The 25,414-nt window shown below is 25.9% G+C and overlaps 2 protein-coding genes across 4 annotated transcripts; both read left to right on the top strand.

Moving 5' to 3' along the window:
- The first annotated feature begins 2,483 nt into the window (after nt 1–2,483).
- Nucleotides 2,484–10,096, top strand: LOC129605272 (obg-like ATPase 1). Of its 3 annotated transcripts, none has more exons than XM_055514920.1 (9): nt 2,484–2,576; nt 4,397–4,584; nt 6,748–6,804; nt 8,575–8,673; nt 8,740–8,768; nt 8,851–9,026; nt 9,103–9,180; nt 9,258–9,593; nt 9,666–10,096. In XM_055514920.1, exons 2-9 carry the CDS (start codon nt 4,400–4,402, stop codon nt 9,897–9,899), a joined length of 1,194 nt encoding a protein of 397 aa, XP_055370895.1. In that variant the 5' UTR covers nt 2,484–2,576; nt 4,397–4,399; the 3' UTR covers nt 9,900–10,096. The 3 variants fall into 3 exon arrangements, with proteins under 3 accessions (XP_055370895.1, XP_055370897.1, XP_055370896.1); XM_055514922.1 differs by having other exon boundaries at nt 4,397–4,580; nt 6,744–6,804; nt 9,666–10,095; XM_055514921.1 differs by having other exon boundaries at nt 2,497–2,776.
- An 8,097-nt stretch (nt 10,097–18,193) lies between these two features.
- On the top strand, nt 18,194–25,353 carry LOC129605428 (uncharacterized). Its single transcript, XM_055515197.1, has 17 exons — nt 18,194–18,321; nt 18,383–19,241; nt 19,298–20,595; nt 20,650–21,030; nt 21,082–21,765; nt 21,815–22,074; nt 22,156–22,352; nt 22,409–22,571; nt 22,640–23,009; nt 23,099–23,378; nt 23,440–23,630; nt 23,686–24,227; nt 24,288–24,365; nt 24,435–24,765; nt 24,824–24,997; nt 25,053–25,181; nt 25,243–25,353. The coding sequence occupies exons 1-17, from the start codon at nt 18,229–18,231 to the stop codon at nt 25,351–25,353; spliced, it is 6,141 nt and encodes a 2,046-aa protein (XP_055371172.1). The 5' UTR covers nt 18,194–18,228.
- The last annotated feature ends 61 nt before the right edge of the window (nt 25,354–25,414 follow it).

The raw sequence follows: 25,414 nt of genomic DNA, 5'->3' as shown, positions 1-25,414 counted from the left end.
TTTTAATTTTTTACATTAACATTTTCGTGTTTTCAAAAGAAATTTTTATCAAATAAATACAAGTAATTATTTTATTTATATACTTACATAATATGTACACATTATCTATATATGTACGTTTTTGCCAGGGATAACATTTATTCCTATTATAGTACTATTTTCATATTAACAGTTTTATACATAAAGTACATATAGAAACATATATACATATACATTTATGTGAATTTTAAATTTAATTTAATTTTATTTAAATAAGTGTTTATACATATGTATGTATATAACCTGCATACCAAATGACTTCACCTAACACCACACAAATCTAGTTACTTATATCATGTAATGTAAATATTTATTGCAATTTAAAAATTTTGAATAACATGTAGCCGTACACAACCAGAGTAACAAAACTTTTTGGGCCCATGCTAAAAAAAAGTAAGAATTGGGATTTCATGAAATGAAAATGAGAATGTATAAAAATATTTCCCAATAAAATTATGAGAGAAAGTTATAATATGTATGTACAAATACGAGTATATACTTGAAAAAATCCTGGATGCTCCAGAAAATTTTATGAACAAAATAATTAGGAGCGATGCATTTAAAAAAAAAAGAAAATTCCAAAATGAAAATATTTGAGACGTTTATATCTGTATGTCAAATACGTATATTTGTTTTAGGTAAGGTGAAAAAATACCCACGGATCTTTTAGAATATACTATCGTATACATGACAAATGCATGAATTTAATTTCGTTCTATTTAGAATTTACATCTGCAACACTGATTATACAATTAAAATATTGTAGTACAACGTTCGTGTGGCTAGAATTCCTTAATAATGAACGTGCTAAAAAACAAGAGAATTTTAATTGTTTCACTAGAAAATTATTTTAATTAAACAATATTAAAATTTTATAACATAATACATGTTTAATATACATGTATATACATATGTAAAAATAACATTATATTTATTAAAAATAAAACGTCAAGCGCATCTACATTAAATATATACATACATAATAAGAATATTTTATTTTTATAATAAGTATATTTTGCAAGTTGTGTAATAACATGATATTTGAACATTCATATGTACATATGTACATATCCATAAAAATTATATACGTACAATTAACTTGCACTTATAAAAAAGTAATACAATTACATTATGTATGCACATGTATTGATTAATATAGGGAGTGTCATGCTTTTTCTAATTTCAATACATTTTTTCCAATCTTTTGTACAAAAAAGGAGTTAAAACAATATGATAGGTGAATTAGATAATGTTTAAGTAGTTTACTCCTTAAATTGCTCTATTTTTATCAGTTTGTTCTATATACAATAATTAATTAACATACCAAATATAATTTATTAAATTAACATACCATATATAACTGACATTCATAACTCTCATTTTGTTATTATACAAGATGCACAAGATTATATGTATCTCGAAACTAGAAGAATGCTTCTAGAATAACTATTTTAATTAATAATCTTAATTGCTACTCTAAGTTATTCTAAGTTATAAAAAAATAACGGAAAATTATTAATAACTGCTTTTGAAGTTTAAAAACTTTTGATTTTTAATACGACCTTTTCAATTCCTAATTTTGCTATACTCTTTTATGCAAACCACAATATGAATTTACATTAAAATTTGAAAAATCATATTTCGTTTAATTTCAATAATAAAACCTAAAAAGGGAAAGTACAATAACTAAAGTTACGATTTTTTCTAAGAGATTTCTTCTTCAAGTATAGTTAACATAATAAAATTATTTAAAAAATATAAATTATGTATATAATTTTATGAAAATATTTAAAATAAATTCAAAGCAGTAAAATTACAAACAGAATTAAATTTATAGTTTGTACCTTAGTATATTACACACTTATTGTGAATGGGTTTTTTATTTTTATCGAATTACTTTTTTCACAATAGAAAATAATTACTTTTTTCAATTTTCCCTTTACAGCTTTTCGAAAAATATCTATATCATAAAAATAAGTTTTTAAGCAATCATTATAAAAATCAATAGTATTTTAATTTTTTCAAAATCCTTTCTACTATCTAAAAAATTTTTATTAAAGTTTGGAAAAATTGTGAATGGTTACAAAATTCCTAGTACTCTCAATTTATACTTGTGGGTACTTTGCTAAATGAATATTTAATGTTAGTGAGGTGTTAAGGTGAACGATTAATGTTAGTTTTTAAATACAACTAAATGTAAATGATGTTGCATAATGCATTCCAATTTCGATATATAAAATAAATTTTATGATTATTTGCAAATTTTGTACTCTCAATATTTTTCTTTTCGTTCAATACCATAAATAAATTTTCCATACTATTGTGAAGTACTATTGTGAATATTGAACTAGTGCTGCCATTTGAATTTTTTTTTAAATGGCAAATATTTTTGACATATTACGTCATATGGGTTTAATATGTATATATATTATCTTCTTTTGAGTATGGCAATTGACATTTGTCAACGTGAGTGTTTTCGACCTTGCTTTAACCGGGAAAGGAAAAATTTTCTACAAAATATTCAATTTTAATTTAAGGTATTAGTGAAAATTTCCAGCTTTTAATTAAGTAAATGAATTGAGATAAATTTAAACTTAAAATAAAACAGGAGAAATAGACCAAATTTATGTTTACTGCATGTGCTCTTTATATGCTTTGTGTGTGCAGTCATTTGTAGTAGTGCCAAGTGAAATATCTGACAATATTTACAAAAATACATAAACATATTTAATATAAGGTAACTTAAAAATTTAAGCTAGTAGTAAAAACAAATTAGATCAAAATGTACAGAATGTTAATCACATACTTGTATGTAGGTTTTCATTATACCATAGAGTAGACAGTTTGGCCAAAAATAAATTCCAGAACCTAGAAAACATTTCATATCTAACCAATTTTCTTAAAAAAAAAAAACATTTTCAAAAGGTATCTTACTAAAATTCGCAATAAATATTCGTTATATCCTTATTTTTTTTCTGTATTATAAAATCAAAATATATTATAGGAAAAATATTAGGATTTCTTTTAAATTCTTATTTCCTTAATGGATACAAAAGAAGTTCGAGCAACTTGTAAAAAATGTGGATACGCTGGACATTTGACATATCAATGTAGAAATTTTTTTAAAGTTGATCCTAATAAGGAAATACTGTTAGATGTTAGCAGTACAAGTAGTGATTCGGAAAATGATCTTATAACACCTTTAACTCAGTTAAGAAAAGAAGAGCTTGAGGAAAAGGAAAAAAATAAACCAAAACTGAAAGAAAAGAAAGAAAAAAAAGTAAAATCTAAAAAACGTAAAAAACATCGTTCCCGTTCAAGAAGTAGTAGCAGCGACGATAGCAGCGATTCTGATTCAGACACTTCCGATTCATCAAGTGATGATCAATCACGTCGAAAAAAGAAACATAAAAAACGAAAGAAGAAGAGTAACAAAAAAAAGGACAGCAGAAAAAAGAAAGATAGACATTGAAAATAATTTTACTGTAAAACTACTTACTTTGAAAATAAATTAAATTCATGATTCAAAAATTTATGATTAATTTACAATTTAAAGATTCTGTAACTTACCAAAATTTAAATTTAATTCAATTAATTACATATTTAATATGTAATTTGTTTCTAATATTAATTATACCTAATTTTCAAACCAAGCTCTTAAATCCTTATTTCTTAAATTTTATTAGTAAAATTTTAATGGTGCACTATAGCAAATAAGGTGATTTTGTGAAAAAATCACCCCCAATCAGACAGTTGAAAATTTCCAATTTTTATTTTACAAATTTTATTCCATATAAACATTTATATATTTTAAATCGTGATATAACATAATAAAATCAACATACGTGATGTCTGGACGAAATATTTTGACAATGCACTTCAAATTTCAACTAAAACATAACAAAAAAATTAAAGTAGAGAACGTAAAGAATAAAAGAAAGATGAAATAATTCGTTGCCTTCGTAGAAGTAATTATAGTTATTTAATAACCTTTATTAATATACGACTTAATTTCGATTATGATGGAATTTTAAAACATTGTTAACCGTTATAATGGCCTTATGCATCCTTTAAACCAGAAAAGTAAAAAAAAATTATATGTACCCAATTTGAATTGAATTGCAAAATTAGTTTATAATATCGCTTTCATAGAGTATACGTTAATGTATTTTATATCTATGTGGATATTTGATAGGAGGTTGAGGTGTACTTAAATAAAGAAAATATAGATGAAACTAAAATTATAATTCTATAATTTTAGTTTTATCTATATATAATTCCTATTAAATAAAAATGGCTTATATTTTTTATAGAATATTGTAAAATCTAATACTGAAAATAATATTTTTAATTTTAGATAATGGCACCAAAAAAAGGTGACGAAGTTGAACGGAAACCATTAATTGGTCGTATTGGAACAAATTTGCGAATTGGTATAGTTGGTGTACCAAATGTTGGTAAATCGACCTTTTTTAATGTGCTAACCAAATCTGCAGCACCAGCTGAAAATTTTCCATTTTGTACTATTGATCCCAATGAAAATAAGTATCTTACTTAATTTTAGTAATATTCTTTTTTTTACTTTAATATTCATTAATACATTTATTAAATTTTTTAACTACGATATAAGTAAATGAAGAAAGATAACAGGAATTAAACTTCGATATAAATTACGTTATCAATTTTCAATGAGCGAAAAGTAATTAGGGGATAAAAACATAAAATAATCTAACATATTAAACCTTATTTTCTCAATCGAGATTAGACTACGCTTATAAAATTTGACTCACACACTTTCCCTTCTCTGCTTGGTTTTAAATTAAAAAGAATTGCAATTTACGATTATCTGACGATTATCATTTTCTTTCATTTCAATCATAGATCAGTAAAAAGTTTACAATTTCACGTCTTCATCGTTTTAAGATATCGATGGAAGTAGATAATTTTAAAATTACTTTTTAGAAAATTTAGTTTTTGCTTTCGATTTTATCAAATTTGCATCTCTTATTTTTCTTTTTATTTTTCGTAAGGTAATAGGTGTGTTGCATAGTTGACTGGTTTAATAATAATTTCAATGCAAAAAAAAAAATTATAAAAATAATAATTTTCAAAAGTTAAAAACTAAAATTATATGCAAATCGCCATTTTAAGCGTACAAAATATTTAAAATTTTTTTACTGGTTACTACCCCGCTTCAGGCAATCATTCTATTCTGGTATACGTTCTTTATTGCTTTTATGGATGAATGTATTCTCAATGTTCTTGACGAAATTAATTTTTTTGTTTTTATTATTATTTTTCACTTTTTAAATACTTAATGATTTTTGACGGTGAATATAAAATCCATAAATGTTGGAGAAGCTATAGTTAGTGAACCTTTAGCAATGAAAAAATTCATATTATTACTAAAAATCATTACAATTGGTTTTAACAGAAAAGAAAAAAGTTTTGTTTTCCTTAGTTAGAAGTAACCAGAGGGCAACAATCAATTTTATACGAGTTAGTTGAAAGTAAAAAAAAAAGAAAAAAAACTGTTTTTGTTTTTTTGTCTTTTAATAATATCTAAAATACATATTATTATTCATACGAAGAAAACCGGCATTATTTTAAATTATTGTTAATATCTTGCACAAAATTGACTGAATTTTGTTGTACATTTACGTAAGCTAAGAAAATTGTCACAACCGGTGCATCAAAATTGAGTGAGTTTACATGTAAATGTAAAAATGATACTAGCATTAAGATTTGAACTGCAATATTGTTGCACACCATGTTCCCGTCTTATCGTATTTAAGCAGTTCCGTTTATTTTCAAATTCGCCAAAAATAAATCATATTGACTTTAACACTATGAATAACTTAATTTTTAAACAATGAACACACGTTTACCATACAATTTTATGGTTTTCATATCGGATAGTTCTTAAATGCACAAAAACTTAAGTCCATACTAAGAATGTCGTTCCCATTTCAATCGAAATGAGAATGAAACGAAAACAGACAAAGACAAATTTTGTATCTAGTACCTATTTTAAGACCATCAAAAGAACTATTATTAAAGTAATTGATTTTGAAATACAAAACAATAAAAGACAAATTTGCGTGTTTTCTTTTTCAATATTATTTTTAATAATAGAAAATTGCTAACTTGTTAAAATATTCGTTTTTAATGTGTTTTCTTATACCCATAATTCTGCATTTAATTTTTAAATACTTCCTCCACTTTAATTTTTGATTTCGATATAATATCTTTATTTAAAATGTCGTTTGAATAATTATAAAAAATTTTTAATATCAATGTAAAAAGAAGGAGGTACAAAACACTTTATTTAGTAAAAGAAGAAAAATGATTTGATTATTTTAAATAATGAAGAGAGATTAGTTCTTGGTTAACTACATGCATAATAATAGAGGACAGTTATAACCTATTTTTATTAATTAAACTACATAATCTTTTTAAATACACAGGACAAAAATTCAATTATACAAAATTTAGACATAAATGAAATCTTGTTATTTGTTTCCTTATAAATTATATTCATAATTTCCATATTTGTGTTTTATATTCATCTCCATCATTATGTTAATTTTAAATAGGTTTATATCTTCCAGTCTTAAACTAACTAAAGCTTATCGTACAGAAAAGCTTTTGTAGAAAACATTCAATTATTTTAATTAATTTGTTTTTTATTTTCGTTTTTGCACGTAGGGTACCAGTGCCAGATGAGAGATTTGATTTTCTTTGTGAATATCATAAGCCGCTAAGGTAAGTCCAAAATAACAAGTTCTACATTAAGAACGTGGTCAATATTGAACTCATTTAGTAAAGTTAATTTTTTGTTGTCTTATAAATTTATTTATTTGTAAGTATCTAAATCTGGCTTCTTCCAATCAATAGCTTTAAAAATTTTAAAAATATTTAAATAACTTACATGAGTCTGTGTTCAAATGTTCAATTGGAAATCTGTTTTGTAATTTGATGGTTCATCTTTTCTAAAATTTTAAAAGAGATTAAAAAATTAAAAAAAATATTTTATTACAAATCTGGTTCTAGTTTGAAAAAGCTCACTAAAATTCTAGTTACACGTATTATGAATTTCCTAAAAAATTATTCATGAATTCAGAAACTTAAATTAGAATTTTTAATATTACAATTCCCACTATATTGCAATTACCTTTTCTTCAAAATAAAAAGAAAAAAAAATTTACAAATTTTTGAACTTTTTAACTTTCATTTTAATTACTTGCATATGTAGATTCCGTGCAGAAAATTAGTAGGGTCTGCGCGCAATTATCATAAAATTTCCATTCCATATTTTGTTCAATTTTCACGAATTTTTCAAGATGGCCACAACACCATTAAAAAAAAAAATGTTTGATTTTTTTTTTCGCTTCTCTTTACATTTTACTTTTTTTTAACCTTTAGTGGTATTATTAACAATTATTGCCATTTTTATTTTCAGTTTCTTAATATTTTATTCTGTTTTGTTTTTGTTCTTGTTGTTTGATTCCTAAATCTTTAGATGACTTGGAAGCTCCAAATGAAAGCAATTTTAATTGCAAAAGGCGGAGTAGAATTTTTATTTTTAATTTTTTTTTTTTATGTTTTAAAAAAAAGAGAAGCCAAGAACATTTTTTAATCGTCTACTGTTTTGTTTTTTTTTTTTTACTTACATGCACTGTTAGTATGTATGTAGTTGAATTATTATTTGAATTGCCATCCTTAAAGTTCCAAATGTAGGTTAAAAATCTGCAAATTTAAATAATTCGCTTAATTCGAACTTAATACGTAAGTTTTCATTAAATTTGCAAAAAGAGATTCTTCAAATAAATCTTTATTTCAAGTTCCGTGCAAAAATTTGATAAAGCGCATATTCAATACTCCATCGGTTTCATGATATTGAGTCTTAGAACATCATGAAAATTTGCTCAAATGATCCACTGAAAATTTGTCACTATTGTCAAATAACACAGATGACTTAAACATCTAATCCAATTGTTTTCAATCTACGTTTTCCGCTTTTTATTTTGTTTATTTTAAACCCTCCATTTAAAATAATATAGAAATAGAAATTACAACTTCCGAAAAAAATGGAATAGGACTGATTGTTTCAGACTTAATGGCATTCTCGTTATGTATTTGGATATTTGGATTGTCCCTTTCTAAAAATCTTTTGGAATAAAATGCCGCTTCTTAATCTACATATGCAATTTCATTAACATATTTTTTCAATATTTATTATTGACTCAATCAAGAGTTGAGTTAAAATTTCTTATTGTACAAGAATGGACTGCAACAAAATTTACTGAATTTTTTAAAGAGAAGTTTTATTTCCATTTTCTTTGTAAATTCTTCATATTTACTTAAAACAAAACTTAAAACAACAATTTTAGTTACATTTTATATATAAAATTTATGAGCAAATGCCTTCTTTTCTATGTACAACAATTAAAGTGCCTAAGAGCACTCGTTTTGATATAGCCTAATGTAGAAATTTGTTTCAATTTTCAAATTTCATTTTTAATTTGTTTTCAGCAAAGTTCCGGCATTTTTAAATGTTGTTGATATTGCCGGTTTAGTAAAAGGCGCCTCCGAGGGTCAAGGCCTTGGCAACGCATTTCTCTCACACATAAGGTAAATAAAACATTATAATTTCGAAGTAAAAAAAATTAATTCTTCTTGTAATTATTTAATTTACAGTGCTTGCGATGCAATATTCCATTTATGCCGTAAGAAAATTATATACCTACATTAAAAATTATCAACGTTCTATTAATTTGCGAATACATACATATTTATTTAATTCTATAGGTGCATTTGAAGACAGTGATGTTACTCATGTCGAAGGTGAAGTTGATCCAGTTAGAGATTTAGATATCATAACCGAAGAACTTCGATTAAAAGATGAGGAAAAATTAAAACAAAACCTAGAAAAATTAGAGAAAATGTATGTGAGAGGCGGTGACAAGAAATTAAAGCCTGAATATGTGAGTAAATAAATACATATATTGAATGCAATTAGTGGACTACTTTAAAAATAAATAATTTGCAATGGAATTTCAGGATTCTATGATGAAAATTAAACAATTGATAATAGATGAAAAGAAACCGCTAAGATTTGCCGACTGGAATGCCCATGATGTGAGTCTTATATGTTTAAAATCTTGAAGAAAAAGATATTAAAATTGTTCATAAAATTTTCTTCTTAATTATTTTAGGTTGAAGTTTTAAATAAGCATTTGTTCTTAACTTCTAAACCAGTCATTTATTTAGTGAATTTGTCAGAAAAAGATTTTATTCGTAAAAAGAACAAGTGGCTAGCAAAAATTAAGGAATGGGTTGATAATAATGATCCTGGTGCAACTATTATACCATTCTCAGGTGCATTTGAAGCTAAACTCTTAGAAATGGACGATGCTGAACGTAAAGCATATGAAGAAGAGCATAAATGTAAAAGTAATTTGGATAAAATTATTGTTCAAGGCTATAAGGCTTTGCAATTAGAGTACTTCTTTACGGCAGGACATGATGAAGTTAAGGCATGGACAATTCAAGTAAATATTTGAATTTCAAAATTTAAATTGCTTTTTTATAAATTGAATATGAATTTTTTGGTATTCTTTTAGAAAGGAACTAAAGCACCGCAAGCTGCTGGTCGAATTCATACTGATTTTGAAAAAGGTTTTATTATGGCTGAAGTAATGCATTATAAAGACTTTAAAGAAGAAGGATCTGAAGCATCATGTAAGTCAGCTGGAAAGTACAGGCAACAAGGTCGTAATTATGCAGTTGAGGATGGTGATATTATATTCTTTAAATTTAATGCTGGTGCTGGTCTTAAAGATGCTAAGAAAAAGTGATACCCACAATTTGCTGTTATCATTATGGTTATGCTTTATATAAATATGATAATGTACTGGCATATATTTATTTTGGAATAAGATGGTTAAATTCTATATAAAATATTTTTTGTATACAAGAATTTAATTAAGAAATTTGATTAAAATACACAATCAGCCAATAAAGCAAATTTTTTTTTAATAAAAATTTGGGTATAAAGATAAATACTACATACATATATGTATATAATATTTATACGTTTTTGCTATTTTGAAAATTTTACTTGCTTAATGCGACATTTTGTCTATAATATTCTCTACAAAAAAATAAAATAAATAGTTTCTCAGTAATATAACGATCATCAAATATTTGAAGTTGACAAATTGAATTTTTTTTAAATAAATAAATTAAACCAAGTCTATTATGTAATAGGAAAAATGTTTCAAAGCGAAACAAAAACTTGTAAATCTAACAACAACTTGAAATCAGGAAGACTCATTCGTGTTACTAAGGTTAAATATAAAACGCAAATTAAAAAATTTAGGAAGTTAAAAAAGAAAAAATCAATCAAAGAAAACGATAATCGAAATAAAAAGCTGCCCAGAAAAATAAATTTTCCATTGCGGAGTGAAAATCTGAATGTAGGCTATTACGTTTCTGCGGTAAACAGCGCCAAAACCAAAGAAAAAGAACAATTAGATATCTTTATAGACGACATTCTTAAACAGAGATTTGATTTCGTACCGGAAAACCGTAAATATCAATATTTAGCATGTGAAACAAATTTTATTTTGCATCAGACTATTGAAAAGACAATTGAATATTGTAAGCGATTAATTGGGAAAAAATTTATTGTACCCGAGAAGTACCCAATAGAAGAATATTGTGATCGAACTAACTTTAAGAACTATGTAAAGTCAAGAAATACTAATATTATTATACTTGGGCAACCCGATCTAAACCAATCAAATTTAGGCGATTTATTAGCAAAATATTTGCATTATGAGCACATTAATCCAATTAATGTTATAAATAAGGCCATTTATCATAAAACATTTATTGGGAAATGGATATTTTCAAATTTGTCTTTTGGCAGAAAAATTCCAATTGAAATTATATTAAAATTAGTTGCAATGGAATTGCATAATAGAAAAAATGAAAACAACTTAGTCCCATTCATTTTAACAGGTTTACCAATAATTTCCTGTACAAAATTATTACCACACGGTCCAGGAATTATAAGACAATTAGAAAATATATCTAGCGATGAAATTGAACGAAATAATTATCTTAACGAGAATAACAGTGATTCTACTTCTTGGAGTGAAAGTGAAATGCAAGAATTTTTGAAAACTTTAAACGTGATCGAAGGACGCGAAATTGATTTCAGCGACGGTGAGAATTCTTCAATTGATAGTGAAATAAACATAGATCGTTGTTTTCATACAAGTAAAAGAGATGATTGGTACAATAATAAAGAAGTGGTAAGTAAATAAATCAAAATTCAATATTTTAAGTAGAACCGTCAAGAACTATTTTAATGGTAATAGTGCTGTTTGTTTTCATTAATTTATTTAAAATTTATTAAAAAATATTTTGCTAAACATGGTTTTTCTCAGATTGTTAAAGCTGACATGTGATTATTACAATACATACACTCAACTTTTACTTATTTTTGAACAATTTCAGAATGAACTGTTCCAGAATTACATAACATCAGCCGATTATAACATTGAAACAATTGAAGAATCAGTTCAAAAACAAATCAATTTCTTAAATAAATTAGATATTTACATCGCTATATACTTAAATAGCTCTAACGATGATTTGTTACTGAAAAGATCGAAAAGCAGAAAATTATCAAAAAAGATTATCCAAATAACCAATTTCCGTAAAGTTTCACCAATAATTCAACTTTATTATGGACAATTCAGTAAAAACCAGGGATTTGAAATTGATAGTCGATTTTCAAATTCTGAAATAATCAATCAAATCTTGAATCGTTTCAGTTTATTTAAGTTGAAGAAAGTGTATTTACCTGAATTAATGTTTAAAAATTGTAAAATACCCGAACACCTGGAAAAAGTTTTTTTAGAAAATGATTTTGAAACGAATTATGATATTTTATTAAGAACTGACATTATTAAGCCATTATTTTTCTGGCGTAAAAGTGAACTTCAATATTATTGCCCTATCGAAAAATTTTATGGAAGATTAACAAGAGGAAAATTAAGATTTGCTGTTAAATATTTAGGAAACTTAATACTTTGTTCAACAAAAAATAAATTAAAACAATTTATAAATCATCCAGAAAAATATTTGTATTCAAATCCAACATGTAGAATTGGAATTATTGGTATAGAAAAGTGTGGGAAAAGTTTATTGGCAAATATTTTAAGTTGTTTTTTAAATGTACCAACATTCGATTGTAACAAGGAATTTTTTGATATTTACAATGATAGATTAGCTTTTGAGCCTTTTCTTCTGGATCAGTATTATAAAAGGGCTGTAGAGCAAACTTATCTTGAACTAAAAGAGATTTACAAAAAAACTTTCAATTATTTTCAAACATTAAAAATAAATTATATAAAGGAGATATTAAAAAATGTTATTAGTGTAGTTTATGAGTTGATTGATCCCGATTATACTCCAAATTCATCACAATTCTTACATCTAATTGCCGAATATTTGCCAAAAGAATGTTTTGAAGATTTGAAAGAACCCGATTTTTCTAGCCCTTTATATATATTATTGCTAGAAATAAATATTCAGAAATATTTTAAAGAACATCAACCATGTAACTCAAAAATTCTGCAGAAATTTTTTGATTTTGTAAAACAAAATCATATAAAACAAAATAAAGGATTCAATCATTTTGACTATTATAGTCAATGGATAATTGATTCTGGGCCATTGTCAACTGACATCTGGGAAGAAATGTATCGAAAAAATTGTTTACCCGATGTTTTTATAATATTTGAAAATTTTTCTAAAGAAAGTTACAATAGAATTTATTCAAATTTTAAAATTAAATTTCCAAATATAGAAAAAGCATTAATTAATTTCATGAAAACTGATTTTCATTGGTTCGATCGTAAAACAGTTTTAAGAAAATTTAAAACATTTAATTTCCCACAAAACAAAGCCTTTCAAGAAGAACTTAATAAATATGTACCAATTTTATCTGAGAAAAAATTCAAAGAAAACCAAATTTATCAAGAACAAATTAAAATTTTAAAAAAATTTTTAAATACAAAAAATGTTGAAATTATTTCAATTGATTGTTCACAAGAAATGAAACCTGTTGAAATGTTCGAAAAAATTTTATTCAAATATTTTACAATATTTATTGATAAACCAAAAATAATTAATTTTGAAAAGTATTCTGAAATGATTTCACAAAGTTTTAAAACAGATTTAGACTTAACCAATTCAGAATTTCAAAAAACAGGAGATTTTAACAAAAAACTTGAAATTTATGGTATTCTTTTAGGAGCAACAAATATTTATTGTCCAGTAACTTTGGTAGACCAAAATATTCTGGTTAAAGGTATATACAATATTTGAAATAAATAATTTAGGTAAATAAATTTCGAGCTGTTGAACCCTTAGCTTAAGTGTCCTTAAAATCTCTTTAAAAAATTACCATTTTGGCAATAACGTACTTTTCTATTCATTTGCTTTTTTTATAATTCTGAAGCTTAAGACTAATCGAATATTATCTGGAAATCGTCTTGTATGTGTATATAAGACTATAATATGTGCAATTTTTTAAATATTTTCGCTGATCAAGTATTTTTGCTTTTAGGTAATCCAAACTATTGCATCAAATATAGTAACAAATTTCATTTATGTGAATCGAAAGAAAAAGCAATACGTTTCATAGAGAAACCACAGAAATATTATTTCGAACATGAATTGCCCAAAGTACCGCCGCCACGTATTTGTTTATTAGGACCAAGTTCTAAAGCAAAATCATTTTTCGCAAATAAACTATCAAATATTTTAAATGTTCCAATTTATGTCTGTAATGATGAATGGAAACCAAATATTAAATCAATTTTAAATCCAACTGGTTCTAATGAAAATCATTATTATGCATCGTGTATTTCAATACAAGATATGATGAAAAAAAATTTATTAAATTTAAAAACTAGTGGTTTTATACTTTGTGGTTATACCTTTAATAAAAACCAACAACTTGATAAAATTGAATTATCCCCAGATTGTGTGTTTAAATTTAATGAAGAAGAATACTTACTTGATTTACTTACCACTGAGTATATTACAGAAAAAACAATTAATTCAAACTTTTTAAATTTAACTTTAAAACAGGAAGAAATTTTCCCAAATGAAAAATCAAATGAAACAATTAAATCAGCAAATAACAACAACAATTATTTTGAAAAAAGAAAATATTTACAAATAAAAGTTAAACAATTAATTCAATCATTATTACAATCAATAGAAGATGATATTAATTTTTATATGAAATATAATCAAAATGTAATTGAGATACCCTCCAGTTTTGTAGATCCACATTTACTTGAAAAATCTATTTTGAAATATGCTAAAGCAATTAATAATAACACTAATCGTTCAACCATATTTTCAATTCCTCAAGTTATCGATTTCAATTCGGCTTTAAAATGCATCGAAAATGGTTATTATAGAGAATCCAGATTTAAATTTTCATGTCCAGGTAAAAATATTCAAAAAATTTTGCTAGTTTCGCAAAAGCTACGAAATTTATCAAACAATTAATTTAACTTTCTCCTTCCTATAATTTCAAGTACGCCTAATGAAAATGAAGCTTTTTAGTGATTTTCATGGTTTGAAAATTCAAAATAAAATTTTTCCATGCATTCTGAATAATCATTTATATTTTATAAGTACAAAACAATATTTAAATGAATTCATCGAAGCACCAACTCAATATGTCCAATCAAATTATTCAAGTAGCTTTTCTGAACCAATGATTATTGCTGCAATAGGATCAGTTTTTTCTAATGTTTCAATTTTATGTGACCGAATTTCTAAAGAGTATGGAATGAAAGTTTTAACAGAATGTGAAATTTTTCAAATAATAATTTCGAAAATGCGCCATACTGAAATTTATAAGAATCTGAAGAATAATAATTTCGAAATGACCAACAACCTATTTATTACTGGATTAAGTTTATTAAAAAATTGTTATCCAAATGGTATTATAATTAAAAATTATTTATTATCATCAGGAATTTTGAAATCAGCATTACAAAAAAACTGCCAAATTCATATTGTATTCGTTTTGAATTCGAATTTCGAAACAGATGAACGAAAAACTTTCGGACAATTTTCTCAATATAATTTACAATATGAACGTGTCATCAAAAATCTTAAAACACATGCAGATATGACTTTTTTTAACATTCATTTTTTAACGAATACGAAAAATGATTGGATTATATGGAATGAGGCTAATTCAATAATCCTGAAAACAGCAAGAAATCATGTAACATATCGTTTAAAATCAGAATATGAAATACCATTAGCAAACAATTTAGCTTTTTTAAATGTATTTTATGAAGAAATTGAAAATGGATTAGATAGAATCTATTCGAATTGTCCAATTTGTTACTCTGATGGAAATCTTATACAGTACCGTTACAATATTTTTAATGTTGACTCAAAATTTTTTTCACGTGAATGTCAAATGGAATTAATCAAACCATATGCATACCAAAAAGAATGGCTTTATAGACTTTATAAATTCCCGAAGACTTTTTCCTTTCAAAAATCTCAAATGGATCTAGAATTTATAACGACCAATAATAAACTTCATAGCAATACATTTCAATACAAAAACTATTTTTTTTGGACATGTGATTTACACAGATTAGAAATATTAATACATCCACAGGATTTTATACCAATATTAACAGATAGTCTACCGAAATTTATAACATTTTTAGTAACGAATTACCCGTTATTGATGGTGCGACATGATGGTTATTGTATTGTTTCAAGCTCAATTGGCAAGTATATAAAAGGTAAATACATTTCTAAGCTATACATTAAAATAATTTAAAAAGTATGTAACCGGTTCTTAAAAAAAATAAAAATTAATTAAGGCTGCGAACTAAAAACCTTACAATATTACCTTTTATAATTTTAGGGCAGCGTGATATTGCTGCATATTATCGTGGTTGCGTATACTTATTTGCAAATAAGAAAAATGCATCATTATTTTTAGCAAATCCTGATTATTATCATAACATAAAGTTTAAGCATCCAGAAGCAAATAAGTTAAATATGGATTTGGATTTGAAGAGAACAGAAATTAATTTGAAAAATTTAACTCCCAAATTAGTGACAGAAGCCCTAAAAAATTTATCAAATTTACGACCGAAACACTTTCTTTTGAATCCACAACAATCTGCTTTAATTTATTTAGGCTTATTTTTAAAAACATATTCGTGTTCGGATCATGAAGTAATTAGTCACTGGGATCGTATTTTGCAGTCATACAAAAATGAATGTGATGTTTTTGCAAGAAAATTCAAAATGTATAAAATGCAGCCGAATCCATATGTCTTAAAAGACGGCGAAATGGACATTAAAAACGACAAAACCAAACAATTTTAGATTCTTAGCCAAAAACTCGCATACTTATGTACACACCTACTTCCATTTAAACTTAACGAATTATGAATTTCTATTTGCATTTACTAAATGTTTCAATCACAGTGCAGATATTATGTGCGCAGAAAAATGCATTGTGAAAATTTTTTTTCAAGAAAAATAAAATTCAATCAACATAAAATTTTATTCGTAATTTAGAAATAATTTTATTCGTAATTTACAATTTTAACTTAGTACAAACAGAAATTCATAAATGATTCCAAAGAACATTGAAATTTTAATTATAATTTAACAACTTACATTACATAGAAAATTGATTTATTTTATTAGAAATTTAAATAGTTAAAATTTTAATATTAAAAATAATAATTTATTTTTTTATTAAATTTAAATGTTTTTTTTGCTAAATTATAAAACTGACATTTAAATTGCACTTTTGATTATTGATTTGGCTTTTCCTTTTCGATACATCGATTATATTCTTCGATGCTTACACATTGCTTTCTTTTTTTAGTGAATATGTACATATGTATCTAGAATTTAAAATAGATAAGGTAAAGTGTATTCCACCATGCCTGATTGTCTATCTCGTTATTTTACTCGGAAAGTGAGAAGAAAGTGAGTAAGTGTAAGAATGTGAGAAATAATGTAATTTTCGAGAAGAAATAATTGTATACAAAAGTTTTTCACTTTGTTTTTGAAAGAGAAATATTCAGTCGATAATTTGAGAAAAAGTGGAAAAATCCAATTAAAAATATAAGTAATCTTATTGGAAAAGTGAAACATCCATTAGAAATGCTTATAATTCTGATTTGAAAAAGCGATAACGCGATCAGGCTGTAAATATCAAATTTTTTGCATACAATTTTTCATATAAAAACATAACACTGTCAAAAATTTAGTTTAAAAAGAAGTTGACAAATTTTTATTTTGTAAGTGAATAATTTTAATTTATTTTACCCTTCAATCTTTCAAGTCATCAAAAATGAAAACTACTTTTGAAAAGTTTATACCTATAGCTACTGCAAATTTGTTCGAATTATGAAGTTGTTGAATATAATTTTAATAAAACAATAAAAAAAGAACATTATGCAAAAAAAAAACTATTTTCCGAGGGTTACCGATGGGTAATAGTCAGTTTTACACGCGATAGCATATTCTCTCTCTTTTCAAGAGAAAAAAATATCCATCAGTGAGAAAAGAGAAGTCTTGGAGAATCATTTTTCTGCTCGAAACATTTGATCTCAATTGCTTAACAGATAATCAATTTCATATGATTTTTATGTGTATGATCTTATTTCCATTCGAATTAAACATTTTTTGCAACCAAATTTTGTTCCACTAACCAAAGAGAAATTTTAAATTTTTGGAAATTTTTTTTTGATGGTTAAGGTATTCTAGGAGAACCTCAGAAATAAAACTTAGGTGTTTTTCAATTTACGGCGGAAAATGTTTTTTAAACTGCCAGTCTAGGCTTAACGCGTCTTTTATTTTCCATAAAGCTGTAATTGAAACTTCATTATAAATTAAATTGACAGCAGAGCCTCTTCTGGAATTTTTTATAAAAATTTGATTTCAAATTTAAATTTTGACATAAAATTCAAAATACCAAGAGGCAAGAAATACAAACAATAGCATTTGAAAAGCGGCAAAATAAAATATTAAATACTCAACTAATTTTTATACCTTTGTGGAATAAAATATAATTTTTATTATAATTTAAAAATGTGGAACTTAGAATTAGGCTTTCCTGAAGATGAAACTATCCATGATGGTTTCTGTACAAATACACTTCTAAAGCTATGTGTAGAGAAACCGGTACGATTCAATTAAAATTGCACAAAATGTAAAACTAAAAATAAATTGCTTAATGTTGTAGATAAAAAAGTTACCGGAAGTTCATGCAGTGACTGAAAATAAAACTATTGCATTATCAATTGATAAAAGTGTATTTATATTAGAAAACGAAGATGTTACAAGTAACCCAAAAAGTATTACGTTTGATTCAAAAGTAGAAGCTTTGGGAATCACAATGAATGGCGATGTTATTGTATGTGCGTTGGATAATGGACATATTCATGGAATTTTTTCAAGAGGTTATCCTGTATTCGATTTAACTATTGAAGAAAATGAGAATGGGCAAAATTGTAAAGTAATTGCAATTAATCGAGATTCAGAAAATAGTTTTAGAGTATTTCTTTCCAACGGCAGTATTTATTATTTAAGCAATATTGATGAATCTCAACTTTATAGTAGTAAAATAGCCGGCATCACCATAGAAGATAATTTAACTTTCGAGGAAGTGCTTTTAGAAAACGTTAAACTTGAAAAAATACCTAACATATTTGGTTTGAATGAAATCTCTTATTGTTACTTTTTAAGTTTTGAAGAAGATATAACAAGTTTAGACAACACTTATATATACATATCTGGAAATCTCGATTTTATCAAATTTCAAAATAATAGATTTACAACGAAAATATTGCCACCAAAAGAATATGGTGGTATCAAAAACATTTTTAGCTTTCATTCTTACATAGTGGCTTTGACTGTTAGTGGACAAATATTTGAAATTTGCCCATATACGCGAACTTTATTTGCTAATTTCACTGATTCCTTAAATTACAGCATAGAGGATATTGTTGTTATAGAAGCTAACAATGAATCAATTGAACTTTTGTTATTATGCAAATCCAAGGATACGGAAGAAAAATCCATTAAAGTTGTAAAATTTCCTTGTAAGATATGATAATAGAATTTTAATTTTCAAAATATTTACATTTTGCCTTTTTAGCATTTGAGATTTTAAACGAAATTTCACTTACAAGTTTAGCATGGCTAGTTTTACAGCCCAAAGAGTCCGTTAATCTATATTATTTAAGTAGTGAAAACTTAAACGATCAACAGCTTCCACTAGAAATCGAAATGAAAGTTGTCAAAGAGACCCAGCCGGAAGAAAGACTGAAAAAATTAATTCAAAAAGGTCATTTAGAAGAAGCTGAAGATTTTGGAAAGAAATTTGATTTAAGTTTGCAGCCAGTTTACAAGGCTAAAATCCGTAAATACATACATAGCATTAGTTTATTTACCGAAAATGACTTACATTCAATTGACACAGTTTTTTCAAATCTTATAAGTACTTTAAAACTTATTGAAGATAAAAAATTTTTTCATGAAATTTGCATGATTGAAATTCCTAGTCGCCAGTGTCTCGAGAAATACTTGGAAATAATGCTATTATTTTTAGATGAAGAAAACTACTTCGAAGATTTGTTACTCATAAAAGAACAATTGTTGCGCTTAAAAACTCTTGATATAATTGATCCATATGAATGCAATCGGGATTGGCAAAAATTTGTTCATCATCCAAATATAATAAAAGTATGTGCATCTTTTTTCAGTGTTGATATGTGTATGGCTTGCATTATATGGAAGAGACATTCAACTTCAATAATTCCATACCTTGATGAAAATGCCATTCGAAATATTCTAAATCTTCTTCCATCAACAATTGAAGCCTTTAGTATAATTCAATGGTTAAGATGTTTCATACCAGGTGTAATACAAAATTTTCCTAAGTCAATGCGACATATCGTTGAGTGGAGTATAAAAAAGACTAGATCTCTTCAATTTTGTAATTATTGGCCCGCAATCGGTTTAGAATTTTCTACAAAATTATTGGACATTTTCGAAAACGTAAATTTTTTACATTCCGATATACGCAGACAATACGATGCGTGTATAGAAAATTTAAAAAATATTACAAATATTTTAGAAGATCTCTTAGTACTTAAAAACACTTATAACCTAGTGTTTGCACTGGATGATTATGAGAAAAATTCAATGGATCAAACTACGCTGAAAATATTAGAGCGTGTTCAAACAACAATGTTAAGTAGCCTTGTAAAAGATTTTTTATATCCAATATACAGAGAAATGGGAAAAACCCCAATTAATTCATTAATAAAGCATATAGAGTTTTTAGTTTCAAGCCGTAATGGCTTTACAGCTTGGATAGAACGTGCAGTGATTTTGATTAATTTGTTACATAACGAAGAACAAAAGCTAAGTAGTGCTTTGCTTGTATTAAGGGTATAATCTTACTTATAAAACAATTATTTTCAAAAACAAACATTTATTTTGTAGTCAACGCCGGTTCCATGGCCTGAAAGTGTTCAACCTTTGTTAGAATTTAGAAATTCGAGTCACGCTCTCGCTATAGAAATAAACACATTATGCGAAATGCAAATTGTAGAAGCCATGAAAATTAAATATGGGTGGGAAACGAATATTACTGATTCTAATATAAAGCTGTTAAGTAGAATTGTTTACATGGATTTGCCTGATATGTTTGAAGATATCAAAAATTTAACAGCAGCAGATCCATCTTTGGAACTGCTCGCGAACTTTTATTGTTGCTTTGAACTGGGTAGAAAAGGAAAAATTGAAAGGGCTGGAGAATTCTTAAATTCTTTAAACCTATCTGAACGACAATTTTGCTGTGAAAAGTTGATTAATATTATAATGGTAATAAAAATTGTATTAAGCAAATTATTATTAATTTTAATTTAAAATTAGGACATCTTAGAAGATAGCGATACAACCGATATAGATGAAGAAAATGAATATTTGCTCAAATTGATAAAGTCAACAATTGGTTTTATAAATGAAGATGCAAAACAATTAATTAAGACTATAGAAAACGTTATATTATTGAAAAAAAATTTTTGTATTAAAATTCAAGTAAGCAATCTGTACAAGGAAAGCTTTAAAAAAACTGCTTTGCAACAAGGAATATTATATTTGAGCAAAATGATAAATGAAAAAATACAAATAGATGATACTAATAATTTGATGAATTCAATATGGCATAGCGTTAATGAATTATCTAACGCTTTAGAATTGGATAAAATTTACGGTTTACTTTCAATGGCTAAGGCCGTTGGGAATATACATTTTTCGTGTGCCCTAGCATATAATGTCATAGAGTTTATCGATTGTACCTCATCTAATTTTGAATTGTTTGTAGAATTTGCAATTTTAATAGTGTCACAACAGTTACTTTTTGACCAAGAACAGCTTAATGATATTGAAGATCCATTGGCATACCCAATAGCTTTCGAACTGTTGAAGAAAGCTGCTAATTACATAAAACTTTTTGAAATTGAAAAACTTTCAAAATGGATTAGAATCGGTTCAGATTTATATGGTGTTAATGCTATACAAAATGTTTACTCAATAAACAATGGCATCAACAATATTGTAAGTACTTATTTAATTCTAAACAAAATGTAATAAGCCCAAATTTCAGTTATTATCGCACTTTAATCGAGATCAAAATGTTAAAAATGTTAAACAGAGTAAAAAACGGGACTCGTTTTCAATTTTCGACATCCCCACAAATAAAGCTTGCGCACAAGCGGCAAAAACTACTTCTGATCCAACATCGGTTTTACGCTGTTTATCATTAGCCCTGGTTTTAGTAATATTGCAATGTGAAAAGGAAGGTAATGATGTTTTCAAAAGATTTGATCAGTACCTACCGGATAACTTGACGGAATCTTTAGAAAAGTATTTCTATTTTAAATTTATTAATTTTATAATTTATTTATTTTAGTAATTTATATATTTAATTATTTTTTTTACTTGCAGATTCTTAGAAAAATTTTATATAAGTTTTGAACATTTAGTCAAATCGAAACAGCATGAATATTGGTATAAAATTGCTCAATTTCTAATGGACTACCAAAAAAATTTTAGAGTAAAAATTATAACTCCAGTATTCTTATCGCTGCATATGCGAAAAATATTCAGAGATGCTTTGGCACAAAAAAACCCTAATTTCCCCAGTAAATTCAGATTTTTTAAAATGCTTATAAGTACAGACTAATAGAACTATTTTTAGATTTATTTGGTATGCTTATATGTGATCACGATCCAAAATCCTTTCTAAATAATCTTTTTAATGAGCTCAAAAGTGAACATCAAAAAATGAATTATTTTTGTCTATCGGAGAGATATTTTTCTTTGATAGACGATACTGAAAAAGTTGTTCAGCAAAGACAAAGGTAAGATTGAGTTTTAAAAATTAGGTAACCAGTCAATTAGCTAATTGAAAACAAATTCTTTCTTGCAGCCGTCTTAAATATTTTTATTTTGCTGAACTGCGAAAACAGGGTCCGGATCAAGTGAAAAATCGTGACATCGATACAATTCTTTTTGATGAATTAAAATACGAATTGTTAAGTAAAATCCTAAATATTAATTTATTGGAAAAATTTTGTGATGATTTTGATTTAAATTACCAAAGTGTTTTGATATCGCAAGTAATTAATTTGTTAAGAAATCAAGAATTATTATTTGACATCAAATTGGACCAATTTGGGAAAGAGGAGCTAGTTGTTAAAACATTCGCTAATGATATACGCGACTTATGTCAACCTTATATTGATAAAATCGAAAATAAAAAAGATTTAGGTGGATTTTTGCTTAATTATATACCAAAAGTAAGTTGTCTAAAATCTTGTTTAGTTTATTTTGTTCTTTTTAAATATTAAATAAAAAGTCTTCCCAAAATGACTGATAATTTTTTCAGATTAACTCCTATTTCTATGAAATGTACTTATGTGTTTTTGAAATATTGTTATCTTTAAAAATATTGTCTGTTGAAGACACAAAAAGATTCAAATTATTCTGCAGTATACTGACATTTTTAAAACATAAAACGGTTACAAGAAGGAAAGGTCGTCCAACTGATGTTGAAACTGAATCTTGGTTAAAAAATCAAACTGATAAAACAACTTTATCGAATGTAGCTAAATATCGATTGCCATTCTCATTCTTTTTTGATGAAATGAATTTGGATACGATAATGAGTACTGCTGATATTTTATATTTTCGAATTGCATATCATTAAGTTTATCAAAATAATTTTAGGGAATGATATTGACATTGATAATTGTGAAGGCTGGTTTCCTTTAGTGAAATTTTATTCGGAACTATCTCAAAAAACAGTTAATAAACAGGATCACATTATTATATCAACAATAAAAAGGGCAATTACAAAATATTGCAGGGATTACGATACATGGCAATTAACACCAGTTAATAACGCTTTCCTACAATCGGTAATTTTAAATATGCTACTTGAATAATTTGAAATTTAAATAAAATTAATTATAGGTGCTTCGCTTACTTCAGCATATATCAGATAAATCTATGATACTTGCTATCCTCTATAATTTAACAAATAATGCTCCTGATGGAGCTGATCAAGTTGAAGCTGCTTTTGAATGCTATAAATTTGCGATTCAAAATGAACAAGAGTTACTTAAAGCCAGCCGTCCACATGCAAATGACGAACTAATTTCCAAAATCAAAAGAAAATATCCATTCTATAAAATGCAGCATTTATTACATATTTATGGTTTGGTTGAAGATAAGCTAATTCAATTAATTGAAAGCCCAAAAGATTTGATAGTAGCTTTATATCATCACGAATCTCTATTGAAAAATCGTAAACCAAATATAAATCAATTGGCTGCTGAAATTGCTGAATTAATGAATATAAATTTATTGAAATTGCAACATTCTATCTTAGAGAGATGGTTATCGTGCTCAAATGATGCAGATGTCCACGAAATGGAAGAAACGTTTTATGAAGATTTAAATGGAAATGATACATTTATAAATACCGAAGGATTTACAGCGGAATTCGTTACAAGGTTCCTGATAAATTTCCTTTTCTGAAATTAATTTGAATATTTTATTTTATATTTTTCTAGATCCCATTATATTTTAAGTAGTTGGACACCAAAAAGTGCGATCAGTTTTCTGCTTTTAAATGTGTTTCCTTCCGATGGGTATGTTTTTTTGGTTTTATTATATTTATTTATATTATTTAATTGATTTCTGGTTTATATTATTAACAGAAGCATGAATGCAGGAAAACAGTTGCAAGCTGTCGAATGTTTCTGTAGATTAATTGATGGCACGGTTGTTGATGAAGAATATTTAAAAATTGTAAATCAACAGCAATTTATGATTATAAAATGTGTTTATTATTTAAAACAATTAGGGTTTAATTTTACAATTGATAAATTTGAAAAATATGATAAATTAAGCTTATTAAAGAAAATTTGGCAAAATTATTCGGATAAACCTTTGGCAATGGAAATAATTGCTAATATATGCATAGGTTTTAACATACATGAACCTAAAATATGGAATTCGGTTTTAAAACAAATGGTTAATTTTCATATGGTACTTATGGTCATTTTTCCGTTTAATGGAACGTAAAATATTTTCAATTGTATTTTAGTTGAAAGAGTTAGATGCATTAGTAGAAGTTTTATCATGTAAAGCACAACTTTTATATACTGACGGCTTGAAAATTGTATGGGAGTATATTTTAAAAGCGCCATTCAAACATGCTAATCGAAGTCGTTCATTTCAACAAGATGAATTGTTGTCGAAAAATTTATTTAGGATTCAGGTACATCTTTAAATCATTTTCAAATCGTATGTATTTTAGAATTTTTTTTTACTAGGGTTGTCCATTGATAGATGAGCTTAATTTAATTGAAATAGCTGAAGATTGTATACGTTTAGATCGTCCACATTTGGCTGCAATTTTAATGGGTTTGTGTAAAAAGGAGCAAAAAGAAACAATCAAAAAGGTAATGAAAAAAATAAATTAAATTCAAGTTTTTTTAATTGGTTTTTGTTTTCTTATTTTAGTTAGTGAAAAATCATTCAAATAATAAGCTAAAAGAAGACGTTATAGAGCTTCAAGAATGTGGAATTCTGCAAAGTATAATCAATAATGTCTTAAAGGAATTAGAACTGTAGTACTTTAATGTAGTAAAAACATACATAAATTTTGATAACCATTATATAGAAATTCTATATT

The sequence above is a fragment of the Condylostylus longicornis genome, unplaced genomic scaffold, assembly GCF_029603195.1.
Source record: "Condylostylus longicornis isolate FDR11 unplaced genomic scaffold, ASM2960319v2 ptg000013l, whole genome shotgun sequence".
Classification (NCBI taxonomy): domain Eukaryota; kingdom Metazoa; phylum Arthropoda; class Insecta; order Diptera; family Dolichopodidae; genus Condylostylus; species Condylostylus longicornis.
Note: the sequence above shows the minus strand (reverse complement) of the source record. Positions and strands in the feature narration are given on the sequence as shown.